Source organism: Saccoglossus kowalevskii, chromosome 1 (genome assembly GCF_978046115.1).
Source record: "Saccoglossus kowalevskii chromosome 1, keSacKowa6.1, whole genome shotgun sequence".
In the NCBI taxonomy this organism is placed as follows: Eukaryota; Metazoa; Hemichordata; class Enteropneusta; family Harrimaniidae; genus Saccoglossus; species Saccoglossus kowalevskii.
The window spans coordinates 46,428,137-46,449,573 of NC_140641.1; the positions used below are offsets into that span (position 1 = coordinate 46,428,137).

Genomic DNA, 21,437 nt, shown 5'->3' on the forward strand with positions numbered 1-21,437 from the left:
ATTAGCAATTTTCTATTAATGGTTTATTCAAGTGGGCAAAATATAATGTACAGAAAGATTGCCCGTAGAGTATCGCGACACTGAAAAGTAAGCAACCGACAGCCTGTATAAAAGGGGGGCTGTGATTGGCTGTTACTTACGCGAGATTTGAACGGGACTCACATAGGCGTCGGATCAGATGTATGTAGGGCGGAATTAAAAAAAATCACAAAATAAAAATCAAAGTAAAATAATAAAATAAACATAGTTGAACTCTGGTGACCTTGCCCTTTGTTATATAATATAATTCCTTTTATCATAGTTTGTTTTAATATAAATATGCATTGTCATAATTAATTTTGAATACAAACAAGTTTTGGGGTTGAACCAACAGTGAGGAATCAGTCTACCGAATGTCCTTTAAAGATGTAAATATCTTACAAAAACATTGGTGCCTTATTTGTTTAATTATTTTAAGGGACATAATTTCCAGCTTTATTCAAAGTAATTCAGATATTTTAGTATAAAAACAAATGCCTCATCGCAAAAAAAAAAGTGCTGCATTTAGACGTGAATAGATTCATAAAACATGCAAGATAACCGAAAATCTTAGCTGGCTTTTGTCCAAGTATTTTGTACAGGTGTCTGTAAAAAATTAATGATTCACTGAGACAAATATGAACTGCCTCATTGTGTGACTACTGTATTATATGAAAAGTAAAAAAAAACTCCCTTTATGAATAGCTATCATGTTGCAAGCTCTGCTTTGTATGCAAATCAACTTACTGTAGAATACTTTATTTTCGCTTGGAATTTATTTTCGCTGAAGGGATGTTTCCGTGAAAATAAAATCCAGTGAATATACTTTTTTTCCTATATTTCACATTAAACTCATCAAAAATCAGTGAAAATAAATTCCACACAAAACGCCTAAAAAGCCTTTTCAGCGAAAATTTATTCCAGCGAAAATAAAGTATTCCACAGTAAATAGTTGGTGTCCAGTGGAGGAAGAAGTCAACAGTACTGTTGCCTCCTGAGAATCTACATTTTCAAACACTGCAATCTTTGAAGTGCGTTTTTAAACTAGTATTATAAAAACTCTATCATTCTGTTCTTATAGCCGAGTCATATTCCTGCGAGTTTTCATTTGTCGAATGAACTGTTTGTCAAATACAGAATACATATATTTTAGAATAATTTTCTTTATAAAATGTGGATGAAATGTTTTGCTTTTTATGTATTGTTTTTGATTTGATAACTTTGAACTAAACAGATTTTCTATTAGCTTCAGATCTTGATCAAAGTTAGGCACCCAGTTCATAGGAGTGCTTATATCGATTTTCTGACATCTTGTTTTCTGTAAAGATTTTATTGGTAGGTTTGCAAATGTGTATCAGGACTGTGCAATCTCTCCATGAGTTGGTTTTGAAACCCAGTATGGGATTCTGAGATACATTACCAAGGATATTATTACAAGATAAATGATTTGCTTCATTGAACACACACAACAATGCATATTTCCACTGAGATCAGTGACCTTTGATGTGTATCACCAGTGATCAGTCAAGTAGAAACAGTCAAAATATTTTATCATATTTTCTCAATTTTTGCATGATATTTTCATACAGGACATCTGTTGTTCAAACTCAGGGAAGACTTTATACTGATGAATAAGGTGACCAAGTTTGATAAAGTTCGGAATAGAATTAGTAAAGTTATTATGCACACAATAACAATTATTAACGACGACGACAACGCCGGACAAAATTTTTCCCTTAATATACCTTTTACTTCCATCTTTGATGGTACGGGCAAGGTAATAAAACGATACAATGTTGGAATAAGCCCAAAATATAGTTTAAAGTGTAACTGAATTGGGCCAATTGACTTTTGTGTGCAAAATTTATTTATAAACATTATGAAAAAAAATCAATAACTGAATAATGTTCAAATAATGACACCAAGCTAATTTTGGCAGTATTCTCACCCCATAGTTACCTACATAGATGTTGGCCAATGTGTGCTTTGCATACAGGAGTAATCAAAAATGCTAAGAAAGAACTCGCGTGTGCTGAGAGTATTGGAGACGCATTAAAAATTAATTCAAAATTACTTGAACTTGAGATATTGATGGAAAAGCTTATGCAAATATGGTAATATGAACAGATTTAAGTGTAAAACTAATAAGGTCTGCACAATGTAAAAGTAATAAGATCTGCGTAATGTAATATATATGTACCAAGTTTCATTGAAATTTGATTAGAACCAACAAATTATTAATTATGGTGATCAGAGAATTAATATTAACAGATTTCAACCCAAAATTAATCAGGCTGTCTGTTGTCGTAGAGCATTTATGTACCAAATTTTATTCAAATTTGATGATCAGTACTTGAGATACCAGTATTAATTAATTATGTTAATTAGGTGATTAAGAAGCATAAATATTTACTAAAAACTAATAAGGTGTATAGTCCTAGGTTCATTGAAATGTAATAAGTACTCTTTAAAAGTGTCATGAAAATCCAATGAGTAGTTCTTTAGACACAAGTGCAACAGCAAAAAAATTAACTAATTATGCAAATTAGGTAATTAATATGCACAATTATTTACCCAAAAATTAATCGGGTCCCTGTTTTGTCCTAGATCTATGTCGCAAGTCTTATTGAAATGTGATTAGTACTAGAGATATCAGGTGAAAAACCGAAATTTACTAATTATGCTAATAAGGTAATTAATATGCACAAATATTTACCCAAAACTACCCTGGTAATGAGGTCTCTGCACAGTCCTCAAGTAACTATGTACCAGTTTTCATTGAAATGTGGATATTACTTGAAATAACGAAAGTTGAAAATTAATTATGCAAATTAGGTAATTAATATGTACTGATATTACCCTATCAGGTCTTTGAAGTGTCATATGACACCTATGTACCAAGTTTCATTGAAATGTTTAGTACTTGAGATATCAGTGGAAAAGCCAAAAATTAAACATTACGCAAATTACGTAATTAATATAAACAGATTTTTACCCAAAACTAATCAAATCTGTGCATTAGTTCAGAGCATCCATGTGCCAAATTTTATCAAAACCCAATGAGTGTTTTTTCAAATATCAGTGGAACAGTTTGAAAGCAGTTTATTATGCTAATTAGGTAATTAATATTCATGGTTTTTTACCAAAACCTAATCAACTCTGCGCATTATCCCAGGGCATCTATTTACCAAGTTTTATCGAAATTTGATTAGTTGTTCTTGAGATAATGGTGGAACGAAAAAAGTGACACACAGACATGGTAACTGCAAAGACTCCCTTTTCAGGGGTACCAAAGAAAGTAGCTTTTTAATGAAAATCACAGCTTTGACACCGTGCAGCATAGCTTGGTCAGGAAAAGCTTAGCTGCAGGAATGAAATCCGCTAGTTTTGGCCTCGAGAACTCAAGCTTTGAACATATTTTGATGTTGAGGACGTGAACAACATGGCTGTCTCCCAAAAAAGTATTAGCGACGGTGAGTATTTTACCCGTTTTCTCAACAAAATCACCAAGGTATGCTGTGCAATATGCCGTGATCAGTGAGATTCAGGTTCAATTTCATTTCTAGAAAGTTTCAATCACCATTTTACAAAACTTGTAGAGAAATCTCAATTCCAATTTTCGAAGCGAACAGATGAGCAGGGCGTCCCATTCTTATACATGTAATGTTGTACATGGCCGTTGTTCATGTATCTGATATACAGTCCGTCACCGACCATCAGGAAATCAGTTACCGATCCCCCATCCCAACCCCGGAGTAATATGGGATTTGGAAATAATTCTCATGAAATGTTCAACTTGACTCATCCCCTGGTGCAGGAAAAAAAATCCCAAATCATGAGAACCAGAGTATTTCATCCATGATAGCCTCAACATGGGAATTGTACCTTTACCAGAATATTTTGGGACATTCATCCATTTCAAGTTTTCTATTTTATGTCCAAGGTGTGACTGACCTCATTTCATCGTCTGCTCGTCAAATTGCTGGGGGTGCCAACATGTCAACGAGGGGGGGGGGGGAGTCACCTCATTGCTTTGTCTATATAGATCACATTCCACTGTACCTAACAAATCACGAGTACAACAGGCTGGGGATACTAAATGGGGTGATCGCCCCCAGACCAAATTTCAACTCTGCCGAGTACCCCACTTTGTTTGTCTGGCTGTATTGCTCAGGGGATTACATTAACTGCTGCATTGATAAACTCTCTGGCTACAATTATAATACTTTAACTAGTGACTAAAATTATGATTGATGGTTCTCGGTATGTTCCCATGGTTTTAGGAGCTTTGCAGTTTCTGGAAAGTATTGAAGCTAATGGGTTCTGAGACAGAAGATGTGAATGATTCAGACCCAGGGAGTGTGGCGACTGGTGAAGTTTGCAACTGGGACGCATACTGAAAGGGTATATGAAGGAAATGACTCAAATGGTGACATGCATAAAAATAGCAAACTTTCCCTCAGCTCTACAAACTCAAAGGTTTCAATTAGATGTATGACACCATGTTGGGTTCATTTTGGAAACTGATACTACTGACAAAACATACAAGCTAATTTTCATAGCATTTAGTGTTGTTATTCCAAAATTATTCATAAAGGTGAACTTCGCAAAATATAATAGTGGGTTTGTATGGCCTTTTCTTTCTGTAGTCATACTGTGCATAAATACTGAAATGGACATTAGCTGTAACTTTTAGCAATTTTTTTAGTATTTTCAGTTCAATGTATCAGCCACAGTTTCTTTTTCTACTTCTCCACAGCATGCTAGAATATACAATCTTCTACTTGGTAACATACTCTGTATATGTGTATTAACAAATGTCATTGTCGACAAATGAATTCCATTCAACACTTGAAATAAATTTTCAACAATAATAATTCTGGTTTATCTTATATAGGCTGTGTTTGATAAGCATAATACCGAACATTTTTATTACGCTTTAGGGAGTAGAACAAGAAACTACAGCTGATACAACAAAACAAAACTACCCGATACTGAAACACTTGCCAAAAGTTACAGCTAATAAACTTTAAAAATCAGCTGACCAAACGTAAAAAAAAAATATTCTTTGAAATAATTTATTTTCAATGGAATTATTTTTTGCTGAAAACAGAAATTATGGATATCACTTGGATTTAATTTTCACTTTTGTTGCTGTACATGCATGTGTAAAGAATAGGAAATAAGAATTTTCACTTGGATTTAGCGAGGGAAATTCAGGTGCCCTGTGATCTGTTACTTGCAGAAGTGTTTCCTTATGCTCCAATTCAATGGCAATTTTACAGTGTTTTACTTCTGCTTTGGTATTCAGCTCTGAAACATTTTTGGTTGTCCATTAAAAATTAGGAAACAAAGGCTTTCAGAACAACAATACCTGTATTTTGTTTGGTCCAAGGTGCAATGAAACGTTTTCTTTTAATCCACGATTGTTTTAGATGCATTTTTAATTGTGTTTTGCTTAGTAAAAAAGGAAATCACACCATATTGCAGTTTTTATTTATATATATATGCACACCAGTATTAAATGCTGTTAGTGCATCCTTTTTTGTAGCTTTAAACAAGGACAAGCTTTCAGAGTACTAGTCCCAGCATGTCAATAATATGACAATGCATTACTTTACACAGACATGAAGGGAACATGAAATTATTTATCATCGTGGTTGGATGACAGTAGACATTTTAACTGCATACAACTATTTAATGTGAACGTTCAGAAGTACTTGTTTTAAAATGAAGTGATATTGCCTTACACTATGTCATGAAAACTTTAATTTGTTAAAAAACAGTCAGGAATTTAAATATATTTTAGTTAAACTTGAATTTCCTGTCATTTTCAAAACCTTCAAATATTACAATGAAAATAGAGAATACCATGTCTCAGATTGGCTGTTTACAACCGAGATATGTGGATAGATGACTGATTATGTTCTCAGTCTGTCATCTCAAAAGTTTGAGAAAAGTAACATGTTATCCATACAATAATGTAACAAACATTGAAATAAAGGCTATAAGGCCAAGAAAAAAATAAGTTTGTTTCTCCTCCTCACACTCATCAATTCCGACCTGCTGCGTGAACCGTTTGAAGTAGAAGCCCACCAAAATAAGTGACAATAATGCAGTGCACATGGTAGAAAATTTGAGTAACTGTAGGAATGTGCAGTGTACATTTCTGAATGACATGTGTGTAGAGGATCTGTTATGCTTATTTGCACACAAGTGATGGCAGAGTAAAACTGCAGAACTTTTGCTATACAAGAGTCCCACCCAGCAGCACTGCTTTGAATTTATCTGTGTACATTCTGTTGCTCTTTGCATGTTCTTTTTGACTGAAGAATAACAAAAATTAGAAAAAAAATAAAAAGCCGCAAATGAGAAACAAACTTCTTTATTTTCTTGGCGTAAGATATTGCAAGTTACCATCGATATCACTTGTGCTTGAAAAATTTAGCAGGTTTTTATCAGGTTAAGTAGTCCTATAAAGTTCATTGTTATTTACAGTTTATGAACATCATGTGTATTTTCTATTACATTTGTGTACTGTTTTCATATATTTTAATAAATTTTAATTTTTTCCTGTTAAAATAATTCAGCATTTTAATTGCATTATTTTTCTGTACAGACATGCTGACATCGACAGTTGACTGAGAATTTGCACTTCACAAATTTGTTTTTGTACTCTTTCCCAGTCTCACAAGTCCACTGAGCCTTTCTTCATTGACTTTATGAAATCTTCTGACTCCAGTGACCCCCTTGCCTGGTTCATGTGACTTTGTGAGTCCCTGTAATATGTGTCAGGCCGTGCGTCGTCTATCTGGCTTGTCGAATGGGTGATTCTGGAAAATAAACATCAGAAAAAAAAATATATATGACTCAATTATTTGAATGTAGCTGTATACTTTAAAACATCCTTTGCACAAAGTATTGAAGCACATTTTGTACAAACTTTGAAATTCTAGTAGCTATCACAGTCAAACATGTAAGGGACGACGTCAAAAGATCGATGTCGGATAAAAAACTTAATTCCTTTAGTTTTTTTCCAAACCCCACATTTTCTCGTCTTGGGTGTTTGTTTTTTTCCTTTTCGGTTATTTCTGTCCATGATTGGATAGAAAAAAAACGAACTACAAATACTCCAAGATTTGTTTGACTTCATTAAAAAATAAAATCGTTTTTGTAGGACGGAAACTTTTTGAGGTCAAAAAAACTTATTTCTTTTAGTTTGGGGGTGGGGGGTTCGAGTGTAAATCTGTGCGTCAAATGAGGTGCATTTGTAAAATCTTGTTACACCCACCCGACAACCAACTGCTATGCAATACTACTGTCCGATTATCAATTTGTATTTAATGGTGAATGTAGTCTGACGCCATGACCAATATTTATCAATTAAGTTTCAGCAGGGGGTAGGGGGTTTGGAAAAAAACTAAAGCAATTAAGTTTTTTATCCGACATCGATCTTTTGACGTCGTCCCTAAGTAACATGAAACACACCCCTGTCCCTTTTCATAGTCTGAACACTGGAATAGTAAAAAATAATACAAATGTACTGAAATACATGCAAAGTTGGCATGGAATAAAAAAAAAATCAGAGCATTAAGTCAGTCAACTTTAAGTCGGACGGACTGTATATCAGATACATGAACAACGGCCATGTACAACATTACATGAATAGGACGTCCTGCTAGCCTGTTTGCTTCGAAAATTGGAATTGAGATTTCTCTGCAAGTTTCGTAAAATGTAAAATGGTGGCTGAAACTTTCTAGATATGAAATTGAACCTGAACCTCACTGATTGCGGCATATTACACAGCATAACTTGTTGATTTTGTTGAGAAAACGGGTAAAATACTTACCGTCGCTAACACTGCTTTTGGAGGCAGCCATGTTGTTCACGCCTTCAACATCAAAATATGTTCAAAGCTTGAGTTCTCGATGTCAAAACTAGCGGATTTCATTCCTGCAGCTAAGTTTTTCCTGACCAAGCTATGCTGCACGGTGTCAAAGCTGTGATTTTCATTAAAAAGCTACACTTTCATTGGTACCCCCTGCTTTTGCGCTTCGCACATGAGAGTCAAAAAATAGTGCTTTGCGTTGAATTCTTGGAAGTACTTTATTTTCTTAGCAAAACATATGCACAGAAACACTAAAAATTGCATGGACATTTAAATTCAGGCTAATATTTCATCTGAATGTTTAAATGAATTTGTGAGTGGTACACATATAATGGTAGGTCATAACTCTGTATGACTAGGTATTTAATTTTTATATGGTATGGGTAAATCCATACAATAGTGATCAAAATCAATTTTTTGACTCCATCCTGATAAGAATTGATAAAACACGAGACAATCAATCTTTCTATACAGCACATTGTTTTAAAGTTATTGCACATCTCTTCAGCAAAGAAGTACGGGTACAAGTAATGGTCAAAAGATGGATTTTGTTTACTCATTTGTGATTATAGGATTACAATGATAAAAAACAAACAGCATGTCAGCTGAAATAGCTTCACTGTTAGCAATGCGCATTTCAATTACAGAACGGAATATATCATTAGAAAATGAACAATTCTTAGAGATGTCTACCTGAGGTACCTATATGTATAGTATCCGAGCAACAAGTAGTCAAAAATATCACTTTACAAAAAATGCCAAAAATATTCATCAAAATTAGACAATTGAAGATATCATGAAATTAACAAATCTATAAGGTCTGCCACCAAGTAGTACCAAAGCAATAAGTCTTGTAGTTTTCAAGAAGACGTCAACAAGCAGCCTCTCGGCTGAGATAGCTCCGCTGTTAGCAATGCACATTTCAATTAAAGAACAGAAGATATAATTAGAAAATGAACAATATACATAGTATCAATGCAATGGGACTTTCTGTTTTCAACAAGAATTCAAAAATATCATTTTTCACCATAAATGATTGTGGTTTTTAACAAGAAGAAAATATCACTTTTTACCAAAAATGACAAAAATATTCACCAAAATTAGATAATTAAAGATATCATTACAAAATGAACAAATCTGAGAGAGGTCCACATGTAGTACCCACCCGGTATATATGTAATATCAAAGCAATTGGACTTGCGGTTTTTAACAAGAAGTCGAAAATATCACTTTTTACCAAAAATGACAAAAATATTCACCAAAATTAGAGAATTAAAGATATCATTACAAAATGAACAAATCTGAGAGAGGTCTACCCAAGGTACATATACACCAAGTATCAAAGCATCCAGGCTTGTAGTTTTCAAGAAGAAGTCGAAAAAGTAAAACATTGACACAGACAATCACTCAATATGATAAGCTCCGCTCGACAAAGTCGACAGCGGAGCTAAAAAATTGATGACGACGATGATGGAAAATCATTTATATGATAAGCTCAAGTCGACAAAGCGTCGCTAATAAAATATACAGCCATGCAAATTTAGTTAGAATCTACCATAATATGTATACCACAACAAGTTTGAGTAAACATTCAAGCAATTGAGCTTAAACTTGACTTCTCAAAGTTCCTCAAATGAATTACATTCCTAAGACCACAAAACTAAGTAAAGTTAATTGAATGAAATATTACTATTACAAGTCTATCACTACAATATAATACCAGAGTCAGAACAATTCTGTAACCAGAAAAGCATGGTTAAAATCCCTAGTACAGATACAAATAAAAATCTTTAGTAAATAGCACAGCATCTAGATAAGCTTTCTGCTGATACTTATATCCTATGATAAAATGTGGATTAAAGTCTGTTACACAACTTCATATTCTTACAGGTTACAGTTGTTTTTTTTGTGGTTTCCTAGTGCTTTGTAATTCCATGTATGACAGGTTGTCTGCAACATTAAGGCTTAGACTTCATTAGCCCATGACTATGATTAAATTGGTTTTCCAGATGGGTGTACTGGATTATTGTGCCGGAAATGTGCTCAGATGGAGGTATAAAAGCTACCAAACAAGAAGTTGGAACAAAAAGGGGTCCATTGGTGTACCATCAATCAAATGAAATATCCTATATATCACAGAATTATTTAACTTTACAAGTTTGATCCCCCAAATGTATGAAGTTATGGAATAACTCAAGGTAGCATGAAGTTCACATATTTAGCACTAGAATTGTCTACATATAAAATCATCTGTTAACCTCTAGATTACAGAATTTCTTTACTAATATAGCTTAGACATACAGCAAATTTGGCTGTTAAATAATTTCAACATAACACAAGAACTCAAGAAAGTGAATTTCAAAACATTCTATGCTTTTACAGAATAGTTATTTAAATGAAATCTGCTCTGATTCATGAAACTATTATAATGTCCCACTTTATTCACACCTTATTTTATTGAAGCATGCTAGAAATTCTAAAACAAAAAATAGATCAGTTAAATTAATAAGTCTGTTTAACTGGTAGCTTCCGGAGTCTGTCCTTGGCCACGGCCACGCCCACGTCCACGTCCCCGTCCTCTGATTCCTCCAGGTGTACTACTTTCAGTTTTCAGAGGTTTTACAGCATCCTATGAATGAAGGAAACTATAGTGATGTATGATGTAACAGCCAGCTAGCAACTATACTAAAAAGTATTAAAATTAGCTTGGATGGAAGATAGCATTTACGGAAGATTCGTCTAACGATATCCAAATAATGTCACAGCACATAAGATTAAAATATGGACAGACCATGAAATTCTATTTTCCATTTCTCATGACACTAGTACAACATAACTTATATCATTGCAAAACAGAATTGGTTAATTGCTCACCCACCAACAGAAAATGTGTGGCAAATTTAGACCGCTGTGTTAGTTTCATTTTAGTGCTTCAATATAATGCTATACATGTGAAGCAAGCTTGATTAATGTCTGTCCCAAGTATATATATTAGTCATTCCTGTTTTTTATACTGACCTCAATGATATACAGACCCACCAGAAAGTATTTACACAATAACAATTCAGAAAATGTGTGGCAAATTTAGACATTGAAGCACTGTATACAGAGGGAGTTCCTATAAAGGAAATGGCAGAAAACTGGGAATTTCTGAAGGCTCCATACGTTTCAACCTGTGGAAACTTCGTCTGTGAGGTAGTATGAGCACTCATCGTCGATCAGGTCGACCAGGGCATACAGCGGAACGCAAAGACCGGCTACTCATCCGGTCTAGTTTAGCGAATAGGTTTCACATCGCCCGTGATTTGCGTGCCAATTTTAATCAACTCACTGGGAAAAGATAGAGTTTGAGCACAATAAAATCAAGACTATAAGAATGGTAATTTTCAAAGCATTCCCGAACAGTCGCTAACATCGAGGATTTATATGCGAGTATCATGGAAGCTTGGGGACAGTTCCAGGTGAACATTTGTCGGAAACTCGTCGATACCATGCCAAAATGGCTTAGAGAAGTCATCCAGCGAAGAGGTGGACACACACATTATTGACAATCGCCGCGTTCTATTTCTTCATGAATATTCATGAGCTTGCGTTTACACAGTATTCTCTGTAGAGAATGCAAATGTTTTTTCACTGTTTCGTTCAGACTGCCATTTTTATTCAATCGTGCATGAGAATTCAAAATTTTTGTTTTTAATGTGTGTAAAAACACATTTTATTAGATACATAAATATATTTATTCAAACCATTATTGAGTTTATTTTATTGAAAGATATCTGCGTGTAGTGTAGTGTAGTGTGCAAATACTTTCTGGCGTAAAGTACCTTCAAAAGTGATACCTCAGGCAACAACTATTTGTATATACACAGTGGATCCATTCAAACATCATTAGCTATGCTGTACAGACTTACCTCAGCTGCTCGGTAGTGACGTTTTGTTTGACAGTGTTGATCTCTGGAGTCTTCAGGTTCCAAGATATAACGCTCACATACAACACAATATAAACATGGTCTGATAAATTCTTGACCTAGAATTAAACAAGAAACGGTTATGTCAGGGCGTGCCAGAGAAAATGCTCAAGAACAGCAACAGCTCAAGCTGCATTTCTGTCGTATATTTGGAATCCAATTTAGCTCTTGAACCACATAAACAGTTGTGCACCTACCAATTGTTTCATTTTTATTAAAAGCAGCCTTCAAAGTTGAATACTCTTCATTTGAAAAATAATGACGTTTTACATGGTGCACAGCATCTCCTTTTGATTTACCAGCCAGTTCACCTGCAGCATCAGAATGGTCACCAGATGTGTCTGCTGTTGTTGTTTCCATTGATTCTCTTGTATCATTTTCACCCTTCTTGTCTACAAAGAAGAGCTGTTTTGATGATGTATCATCACGTTTCTTAGGTGTTTCTATGGATTCTGTTTCCATGGAAATTTCAAGTGAATCTTTTTTGTCAGCCATAGCTACAGCTTCAATTATTTCTTCAGGCGTCAAGTTTTGCACACAGTCCATTTTTTTGAGTGGTTGAAAACCAATAACCAACTCTTCCAAGTAATATCTATTATGATTGTGAAGAACTGTTCCATAATGACGAGCTTCTAAAGACTAGAAAAAAACAAATAAACATCCATATTTGAAAATGAACCAATGGGAGTTGCATTAAACTAATGGTGAGTTACATTAGACTAATGGTGACAATGGTGAGATACATTAGACTAATGGTGACAATGGTGAGATACATTAGACTAATGGTGACAATGGTGAGTTACATTAGACTAATGGTGACAATGGTGAGTTACATTAGACTAATGGTGACAATGGTGAGTTACATTAGACTAACGGTGAGATACATAAGACTAATGGTGACAATGGTGAGTTACATTAGACTAATGGTGACAATGGTGAGATTAGACTAATGGTGAGATACATTAGACTAATGGTGACAATGGTAAGATTAGACTAATGGTGACAATGGCGAGTTACATTAGACTAATGGTGAGTTACATTAGATAATGGTGAGTTACATTAGATAATGGTGAGTTACATTAGATAATGGTGAGTTACATTAGATAATGGTGAGTTACATTAGATAATGGTGAGTTACATTAGATAATGGTGAGTTAGATTAGATAATGGTGAGTTACATTAGATAATGGTGAGTTACATTAGATAATGGTGAGATACATTAGATAATGGTGAGATACATTAGATAATGGTGAGATACATTAGATAATGGTGAGATACATTAGATAATGGTGAGATACATTAGATAATGGTGAGATACATTAGATAATGGTGAGATACATTAGATAATGGTGAGATACATTAGATAATGGTGAGATACATTAGATAATGGTGAGATACATTAGATAATGGTGAGATACATTAGATAATGGTGAGATACATTAGATAATGGTGAGATACATTAGATAATGGTGAGATACATTAGATAATGGTGAGATACATTAGATAATGGTGAGATACATTAGATAATGGTGAGATACATTAGATAATGGTGAGATACATTAGATAATGGTGAGATACATTAGACTAATGGTGAGATACATTAGACTAATGGTGAGATACATTAGACTAATGGTGAGTTACATTAGATAATGGTGAGTTACATTAGACTAATGGTGAGTTACATTAGATAATGGTGAGTTACATTAGATAATGGTGAGTTACATTAGATAATGGTGAGATACATTAGACTAATGGTGACAATGGCGAGATACATTAGACTAATGGTGACAATGGTGAGATGCATTAGACTAATGGTGACAATGGCGAGATACATTAGACTAATGGTGACAATGGCGAGATACATTAGACTAATGGTGACAATGGTGAGATTAGACTAATGGTGAGTTACATTAGACTAATGGTGACAATGGTGAGTTACATTAGACTAATGGTGACAATGGTGAGTTACATTAGACTAACGGTGAGATACATTAGACTAATGGTGACAATGGCGAGATACATTAGACTAATGGTGACAATGGCGAGATACATTAGATAATGGTGAGTTACATTAGATAATGGTGAGATACAATAGACTAATGGTGACAATGGCGAGATACATTAGACTAATGGTAACAATGGTGAGATACATTAGACTAATGGTAACAATGGTGAGTTACATTAGATAATGGTGAGATACATTAGACTAATGGTGACAATGGCGAGATACATTAGACTAATGGTGACAATGGTGAGATGCATTAGACTAATGGTAACAATGGTGAGATACATTAGACTAATGGTAACAATGGTGAGATACATTAGACTAATGGTGACAATGGCGAGATACATTAGACTAATGGTGACAATGGTGAGTTACATTAGATAATGGTGAGTTACATTAGATAATGGTGAGATACATTAGACTAATGGTGACAATGGCGAGATACATTAGACTAATGGTGACAATGGTGAGATGCATTAGACTAATGGTGACAATGGCGAGATACATTAGACTAATGGTGACAATGGCGAGATACATTAGATAATGGTGAGTTACATTAGATAATGGTGAGTTACATTAGATAATGGTGAGTTACATTAGACTAATGGTGACAATGGTGAGTTACATTAGACTAATGGTGAGTTACATTAGACTAACGGTGAGATACATTAGACTAATGGTGACAATGGCGAGATACATTAGATAATGGTGAGTTACATTAGATAATGGTGAGATACATTAGACTAATGGTGACAATGGCGAGATACATTAGACTAATGGTAACAATGGTGAGATACATTAGACTAATGGTAACAATGGTGAGTTACATTAGATAATGGTGAGATACATTAGATAATGGTGAGATACATTAGACTAATGGTGACAATGGCGAGATACATTAGACTAATGGTGACAATGGTGAGATGCATTAGACTAATGGTGACAATGGCGAGATACATTAGACTAATGGTAACAATGGTGAGATACATTAGACTAATGGTAACAATGGTGAGATACATTAGACTAATGGTGACAATGGCGAGATACATTAGATAATGGTGAGTTACATTAGATAAATTAGATAATGGTGAGTTACATTAGATAATGGTGAGATACATTAGACTAATGGTGACAATGGCGAGATACATTAGACTAATGGTGACAATGGTGAGATGCATTAGACTAATGGTGACAATGGCGAGATACATTAGACTAATGGTAACAATGGTGAGATACATTAGACTAATGGTAACAATGGTGAGATACATTAGACTAATGGTGACAATGGCGAGATACATTAGACTAATGGTAACAATGGTGAGTTACATTAGATAATGGTGAGTTACATTAGATAATGGTGAGATACATTAGACTAATGGTGACAATGGCGAGATACATTAGACTAATGGTGACAATGGTGAGATGCATTAGACTAATGGTGACAATGGCGAGATACATTAGACTAATGGTGACAATGGCGAGATTAGACTAATGGTGAGTTACATTAGACTAATGGTGACAATGGTGAGTTACGTTAGACTAATGGTGACAATGGTGAGTTACGTTAGACTAACGGTGAGATACATTAGACTAATGGTGACAATGGCGAGATACATTAGATAATGGTGAGTTACATTAGATAATGGTGAGATACATTAGACTAATGGTGACAATGGCGAGATACATTAGACTAATGGTGACAATGGCGAGATACATTAGACTAATGGTGACAATGGCGAGATACATTAGACTAATGGTAACAATGGTGAGATACATTAGACTAATGGTAACAATGGTGAGTTACATTAGATAATGGTAACAATGGTGAGATGCATTAGACTAATGGTGACAATGGCGAGATACATTAGACTAATGGTAACAATGGTGAGATACATTAGACTAATGGTGACAATGGCGAGATACATTAGACTAATGGTAACAATGGTGAGATACATTAGACTAATGGTGATAATGGCGAGATACATTAGATTATGGTGAGATACATTAGACTAATGGTGAGTTACATAAGACTAATGGTGAGTTACATTGGACTAATGGTGAGTTACATTAGACTAATGGTGAGTTACATTAGACTAATGGTGAGTTACATTAGACTAATGGTGAGTTACATTAGATAATGGTGAGTTACATTAGATAATGGTGAGATACATTAGATAATGGTGAGATACATTAGATAATGGTGAGATACATTAGATAATGGTGAGATACATTAGATAATGGTGAGATACATTAGATAATGGTGAGATACATTAGATAATGGTGAGATACATTAGATAATGGCGAGATACATTAGATAATGGCAAGATACATTAGATAATGGTGACAATGGTGAGATTAGACTAATGGTGAGTTACATTAGATAATGGTGAGTTACATTAGATAATGGTGAGATACATTAGACTAATGGTAACAATGGCGAGATACATTAGACTAATGGTGACAATGGTGAGATGCATTAGACTAATGGTGACAATGGTGAGATGCATTAGACTAATGGTGACAATGGCGAGATACATTTAGACTAATGGTAACAATGGTGAGATACATTAGACTAATGGTGACAATGGCGAGATACATTAGATAATGGTGAGTTACATTAGATAATGGTGAGATACATTAGACTAATGGTGACAATGGCGAGATACATTAGACTAATGGTGACAATGGCGAGATACATTAGACTAATGGTGACAATGGCGAGATACATTAGACTAATGGTAACAATGGTGAGTTACATTAGATAATGGTAACAATGGTGAGATGCATTAGACTAATGGTGACAATGGCGAGATACATTAGACTAATGGTAACAATGGTGAGATACATTAGACTAATGGTGATAATGGCGAGATACATTAGATTATGGTGAGATACATTAGACTAATGGTGAGTTACATAAGACTAATGGTGAGTTACATTGGACTAATGGTGAGTTACATTAGACTAATGGTGAGTTACATTAGATAATGGTGAGATACATTAGACTAATGGTGACAATGGCGAGATACATTAGACTAATGGTGACAATGGTGAGTTACATTAGATAATGGTGAGTTATATTAGATAATGGTGAGATACATTAGACTAATGGTGACAATGGCGAGATACATTAGACTAATGGTGACAATGGTGAGTTACATTAGATAATGGTGAGTTATATTAGATAATGGTGAGATACATTAGACTAATGGTGACAATGGCGAGATACATTAGACTAATGGTGACAATGGCGAGATACATTAGACTAATGGTGACAATGGCGAGATACATTAGACTAATGGTAACAATGGTGAGTTACATTAGATAATGGTAACAATGGTGAGATGCATTAGACTAATGGTGACAATGGCGAGATACATTAGACTAATGGTAACAATGGTGAGATACATTAGACTAATGGTGATAATGGCGAGATACATTAGATTATGGTGAGATACATTAGACTAATGGTGAGTTACATAAGACTAATGGTGAGTTACATTAGACTAATGGTGAGTTACATTAGATAATGGTGAGATACATTAGACTAATGGTGACAATGGCGAGATACATTAGACTAATGGTGACAATGGCGAGATACATTAGACTAATGGTGACAATGGTGAGTTACATTAGATAATGGTGAGTTATATTAGATAATGGTGAGATACATTAGACTAATGGTGACAATGGCGAGATACATTAGACTAATGGTGACAATGGTGAGATGCATTAGACTAATGGTGACAATGGCGAGATACATTAGACTAATGGTAACAATGGTGAGATACATTAGACTAATGGTAACAATGGTGAGATACATTAGACTAATGGTGACAATGGTGAGATACATTAGACTAATGGTGACAATGGTGAGATTAGACTAATGGTGAGTTACATTAAACTAATGGTGACAATGGTGAGATTAGACTAATGGTGACAATGGTGAGATACATTAGACTAATGGTGACAATGGTGAGTTACATTAGACTAATGGTAACAATGGTGAGTTACATTAGACTAGTGGTGACAATGGTGAGATTAGACTAATGGTGAGTTACATTAGACTAATGGTGACAATGGTGAGATTAGACTAATGGTGACAATGGCGAGTTACATTAGACTAACGGTGAGATACATTAGACTAATGGTGACAATGGCGAGATACATTAGACTAATGGTGACAATGGCGAGATACATTAGACTAATGGTAACAATGGTGAGTTACATTAGATAATGGTAACAATGGTGAGATGCATTAGACTAATGGTGACAATGGCGAGATACATTAGACTAATGGTAACAATGGTGAGATACATTAGACTAATGGTGATAATGGCGAGATACATTAGATTATGGTGAGATACATTAGACTAATGGTGAGTTACATAAGACTAATGGTGAGTTACATTGGACTAATGGTGAGTTACATTAGACTAATGGTGAGTTACATTAGATAATGGTGAGATACATTAGACTAATGGTGACAATGGCGAGATACATTAGACTAATGGTGACAATGGCGAGATACATTAGACTAATGGTGACAATGGTGAGTTACATTAGATAATGGTGAGTTATATTAGATAATGGTGAGATACATTAGACTAATGGTGACAATGGCGAGATACATTAGACTAATGGTGACAATGGCGAGATGCATTAGACTAATGGTGACAATGGCGAGATACATTAGACTAATGGTAACAATGGTGAGATACATTAGACTAATGGTAACAATGGCGAGATACATTAGACTAATGGTGACAATGGCGAGATACATTAGACTAATGGTGACAATGGTGAGATACATTAGACTAATGGTGACAATGGTGAGATTAGACTAATGGTGAGTTACATTAAACTAATGGTGACAATGGTGAGATTAGACTAATGGTGACAATGGTGAGATACATTAGACTAATGGTGACAATGGTGAGTTACATTAGACTAATGGTAACAATGGTGAGTTACATTAGACTAGTGGTGACAATGGTGAGATTAGACTAATGGTGAGTTACATTAGACTAATGGTGACAATGGTGAGATTAGACTAATGGTGACAATGGCGAGTTACATTAGACTAACGGTGAGATACATTAGACTAATGGTGACAATGGCGAGTTACATTAGACTAATGGTGAGTTACATTAGATTATGGTGAGATACATTAGACTAATGGTGAGTTACATTAGATAATGGTGAGATACATTAGATAATGGTGAGATACATTAGATAATGGTGAGATACATTAGATAATGGTGAGATACATTAGACTAATGGTGACAATGGTGAGATTAGACTAATGGTGAGTTACATTAGATAATGGTGAGATACATTAGACTAATGGTGACAATGGTGAGATTAGACTAATGGTGAGTTACATTAGACTAATGGTGAGTTACATTAGACTAATGGTGAGTTACATTAGACTAATGGTGAGATACATTAGATAATGGTGAGATACATTAGATAATGGTGAGATACATTAGATAATGGTGAGATACATTAGATAATGGTGAGATACATTAGATAATGGTGAGATACATTAGATAATGGTGAGATACATTAGATAATGGTGAGATACATTAGATAATGGTGAGATACATTAGATAATGGCGAGATACATTAGATAATGGCGAGATACATTAGATAATGGCAAGATACATTAGATAATGGTGACAATGGTGAGATTAGACTAATGGTGAGTTACATTAGATAATGGTGAGTTACATTAGATAATGGTGAGATACATTAGACTAATGGTAACAATGGCGAGATACATTAGACTAATGGTGACAATGGTGAGATGCATTAGACTAATGGTGACAATGGTGAGATGCATTAGACTAATGGTGACAATGGCGAGATACATTTAGACTAATGGTAACAATGGTGAGATACATTAGACTAATGGTGACAATGGCGAGATACATTAGACTAATGGTAACAATGGTGAGTTACATTAGATAATGGTGAGTTATATTAGATAATGGTGAGATACATTAGACTAATGGTGACAATGGCGAGATACATTAGATAATGGTGAGTTACATTAGATAATGGTGAGATACATTAGACTAATGGTGACAATGGCGAGATACATTAGACTAATGGTAACAATGGTGAGATACATTAGACTAATGGTAACAATGGTGAGTTACATTAGATAATGGTAACAATGGTGAGATGCATTAGACTAATGGTGACAATGGCGAGATACATTAGACTAATGGTAACAATGGTGAGATACATTAGACTAATGGTGATAATGGCGAGATACATTAGATTATGGTGAGATACATTAGACTAATGGTGAGTTACATAAGACTAATGGTGAGTTACATTGGACTAATGGTGAGTTACATTAGACTAATGGTGAGTTACATTAGATAATGGTGAGATACATTAGACTAATGGTGACAATGGCGAGATACATTAGACTAATGGTGACAATGGCGAGATACATTAGACTAATGGTGACAATGGTGAGTTACATTAGATAATGGTGAGTTATATTAGATAATGGTGAGATACATTAGACTAATGGTGACAATGGCGAGATACATTAGACTAATGGTGACAATGGTGAGATGCATTAGACTAATGGTGACAATGGCGAGATACATTAGACTAATGGTAACAATGGTGAGATACATTAGACTAATGGTAACAATGGTGAGATACATTAGACTAATGGTGACAATGGCGAGATACATTAGACTAATGGTGACAATGGTGAGATACATTAGACTAATGGTGACAATGGTGAGATTAGACTAATGGTGAGTTACATTAAACTAATGGTGACAATGGTGAGATTAGACTAATGGTGACAATGGTGAGATACATTAGACTAATGGTGACAATGGTGAGTTACATTAGACTAATGGTAACAATGGTGAGTTACATTAGACTAGTGGTGACAATGGTGAGATTAGACTAATGGTGAGTTACATTAGACTAATGGTGACAATGGTGAGATTAGACTAATGGTGACAATGGCGAGTTACATTAGACTAACGGTGAGATACATTAGACTAATGGTGACAATGGCGAGTTACATTAGACTAATGGTGAGTTACATTAGATTATGGTGAGATACATTAGACTAATGGTGAGTTACATTAGATAATGGTGAGATACATTAGATAATGGTGAGATACATTAGATAATGGTGAGATACATTAGATAATGGTGAGATACATTAGACTAATGGTGACAATGGTGAGATTAGACTAATGGTGAGTTACATTAGATAATGGTGAGATACATTAGACTAATGGTGACAATGGCGAGATGCATTAGACTGATGGTGACAATGGTGAGATGCATTAGACTAATGGTGACAATGGCGAGATACATTAGACTAATGGTGACAATGGCGAGATACATTAGATTAATGGTGACAATGGCGCGATACATTAGACTAATGGTGACAATGGTGAGATTAGACTAATGGTGAGTTACATTAGACTAATGGTGACAATGGCAAGTTACATTAGACTAATGGCAAGTTACATTAGACTATTGGTGAGATACATTAGACCAATGGTGA

The 21,437-nt window shown here is 34.7% G+C and overlaps 1 protein-coding gene and 1 long non-coding RNA gene across 4 annotated transcripts in view; both read right to left on the reverse strand.

Moving 5' to 3' along the window:
• Window positions 1-6,387: 6,387 nt before the first annotated feature.
• Window positions 6,388-8,032, reverse strand: LOC144360323 (uncharacterized). The gene is made up of 2 exons (XR_013422203.2): window positions 7,868-8,032; window positions 6,388-6,851 (listed from the first exon to the last, which is right to left on the reverse strand). It is a non-coding gene; the product is annotated as an uncharacterized LOC144360323 (long non-coding RNA).
• Window positions 8,033-8,105: 73 nt separating this feature from the next.
• Window positions 8,106-21,437, reverse strand: part of LOC102804159 (uncharacterized) — a 50,962-nt gene continuing 37,630 nt past the window's right edge. For all 3 annotated transcript variants that reach the window (XM_085502633.1, XM_085502629.1, XM_085502637.1), the window contains 3 exons: window positions 12,072-12,513; window positions 11,818-11,933; window positions 8,106-10,535 (listed from right to left, as the gene is read on the reverse strand). In XM_085502633.1, coding sequence (XP_085358759.1) covers window positions 10,422-10,535; window positions 11,818-11,933; window positions 12,072-12,513 — 672 coding nt within the window. In that variant the 3' untranslated portion in view covers window positions 8,106-10,421. The remainder of the gene's footprint in view (window positions 10,536-11,817; window positions 11,934-12,071; window positions 12,514-21,437) is intronic.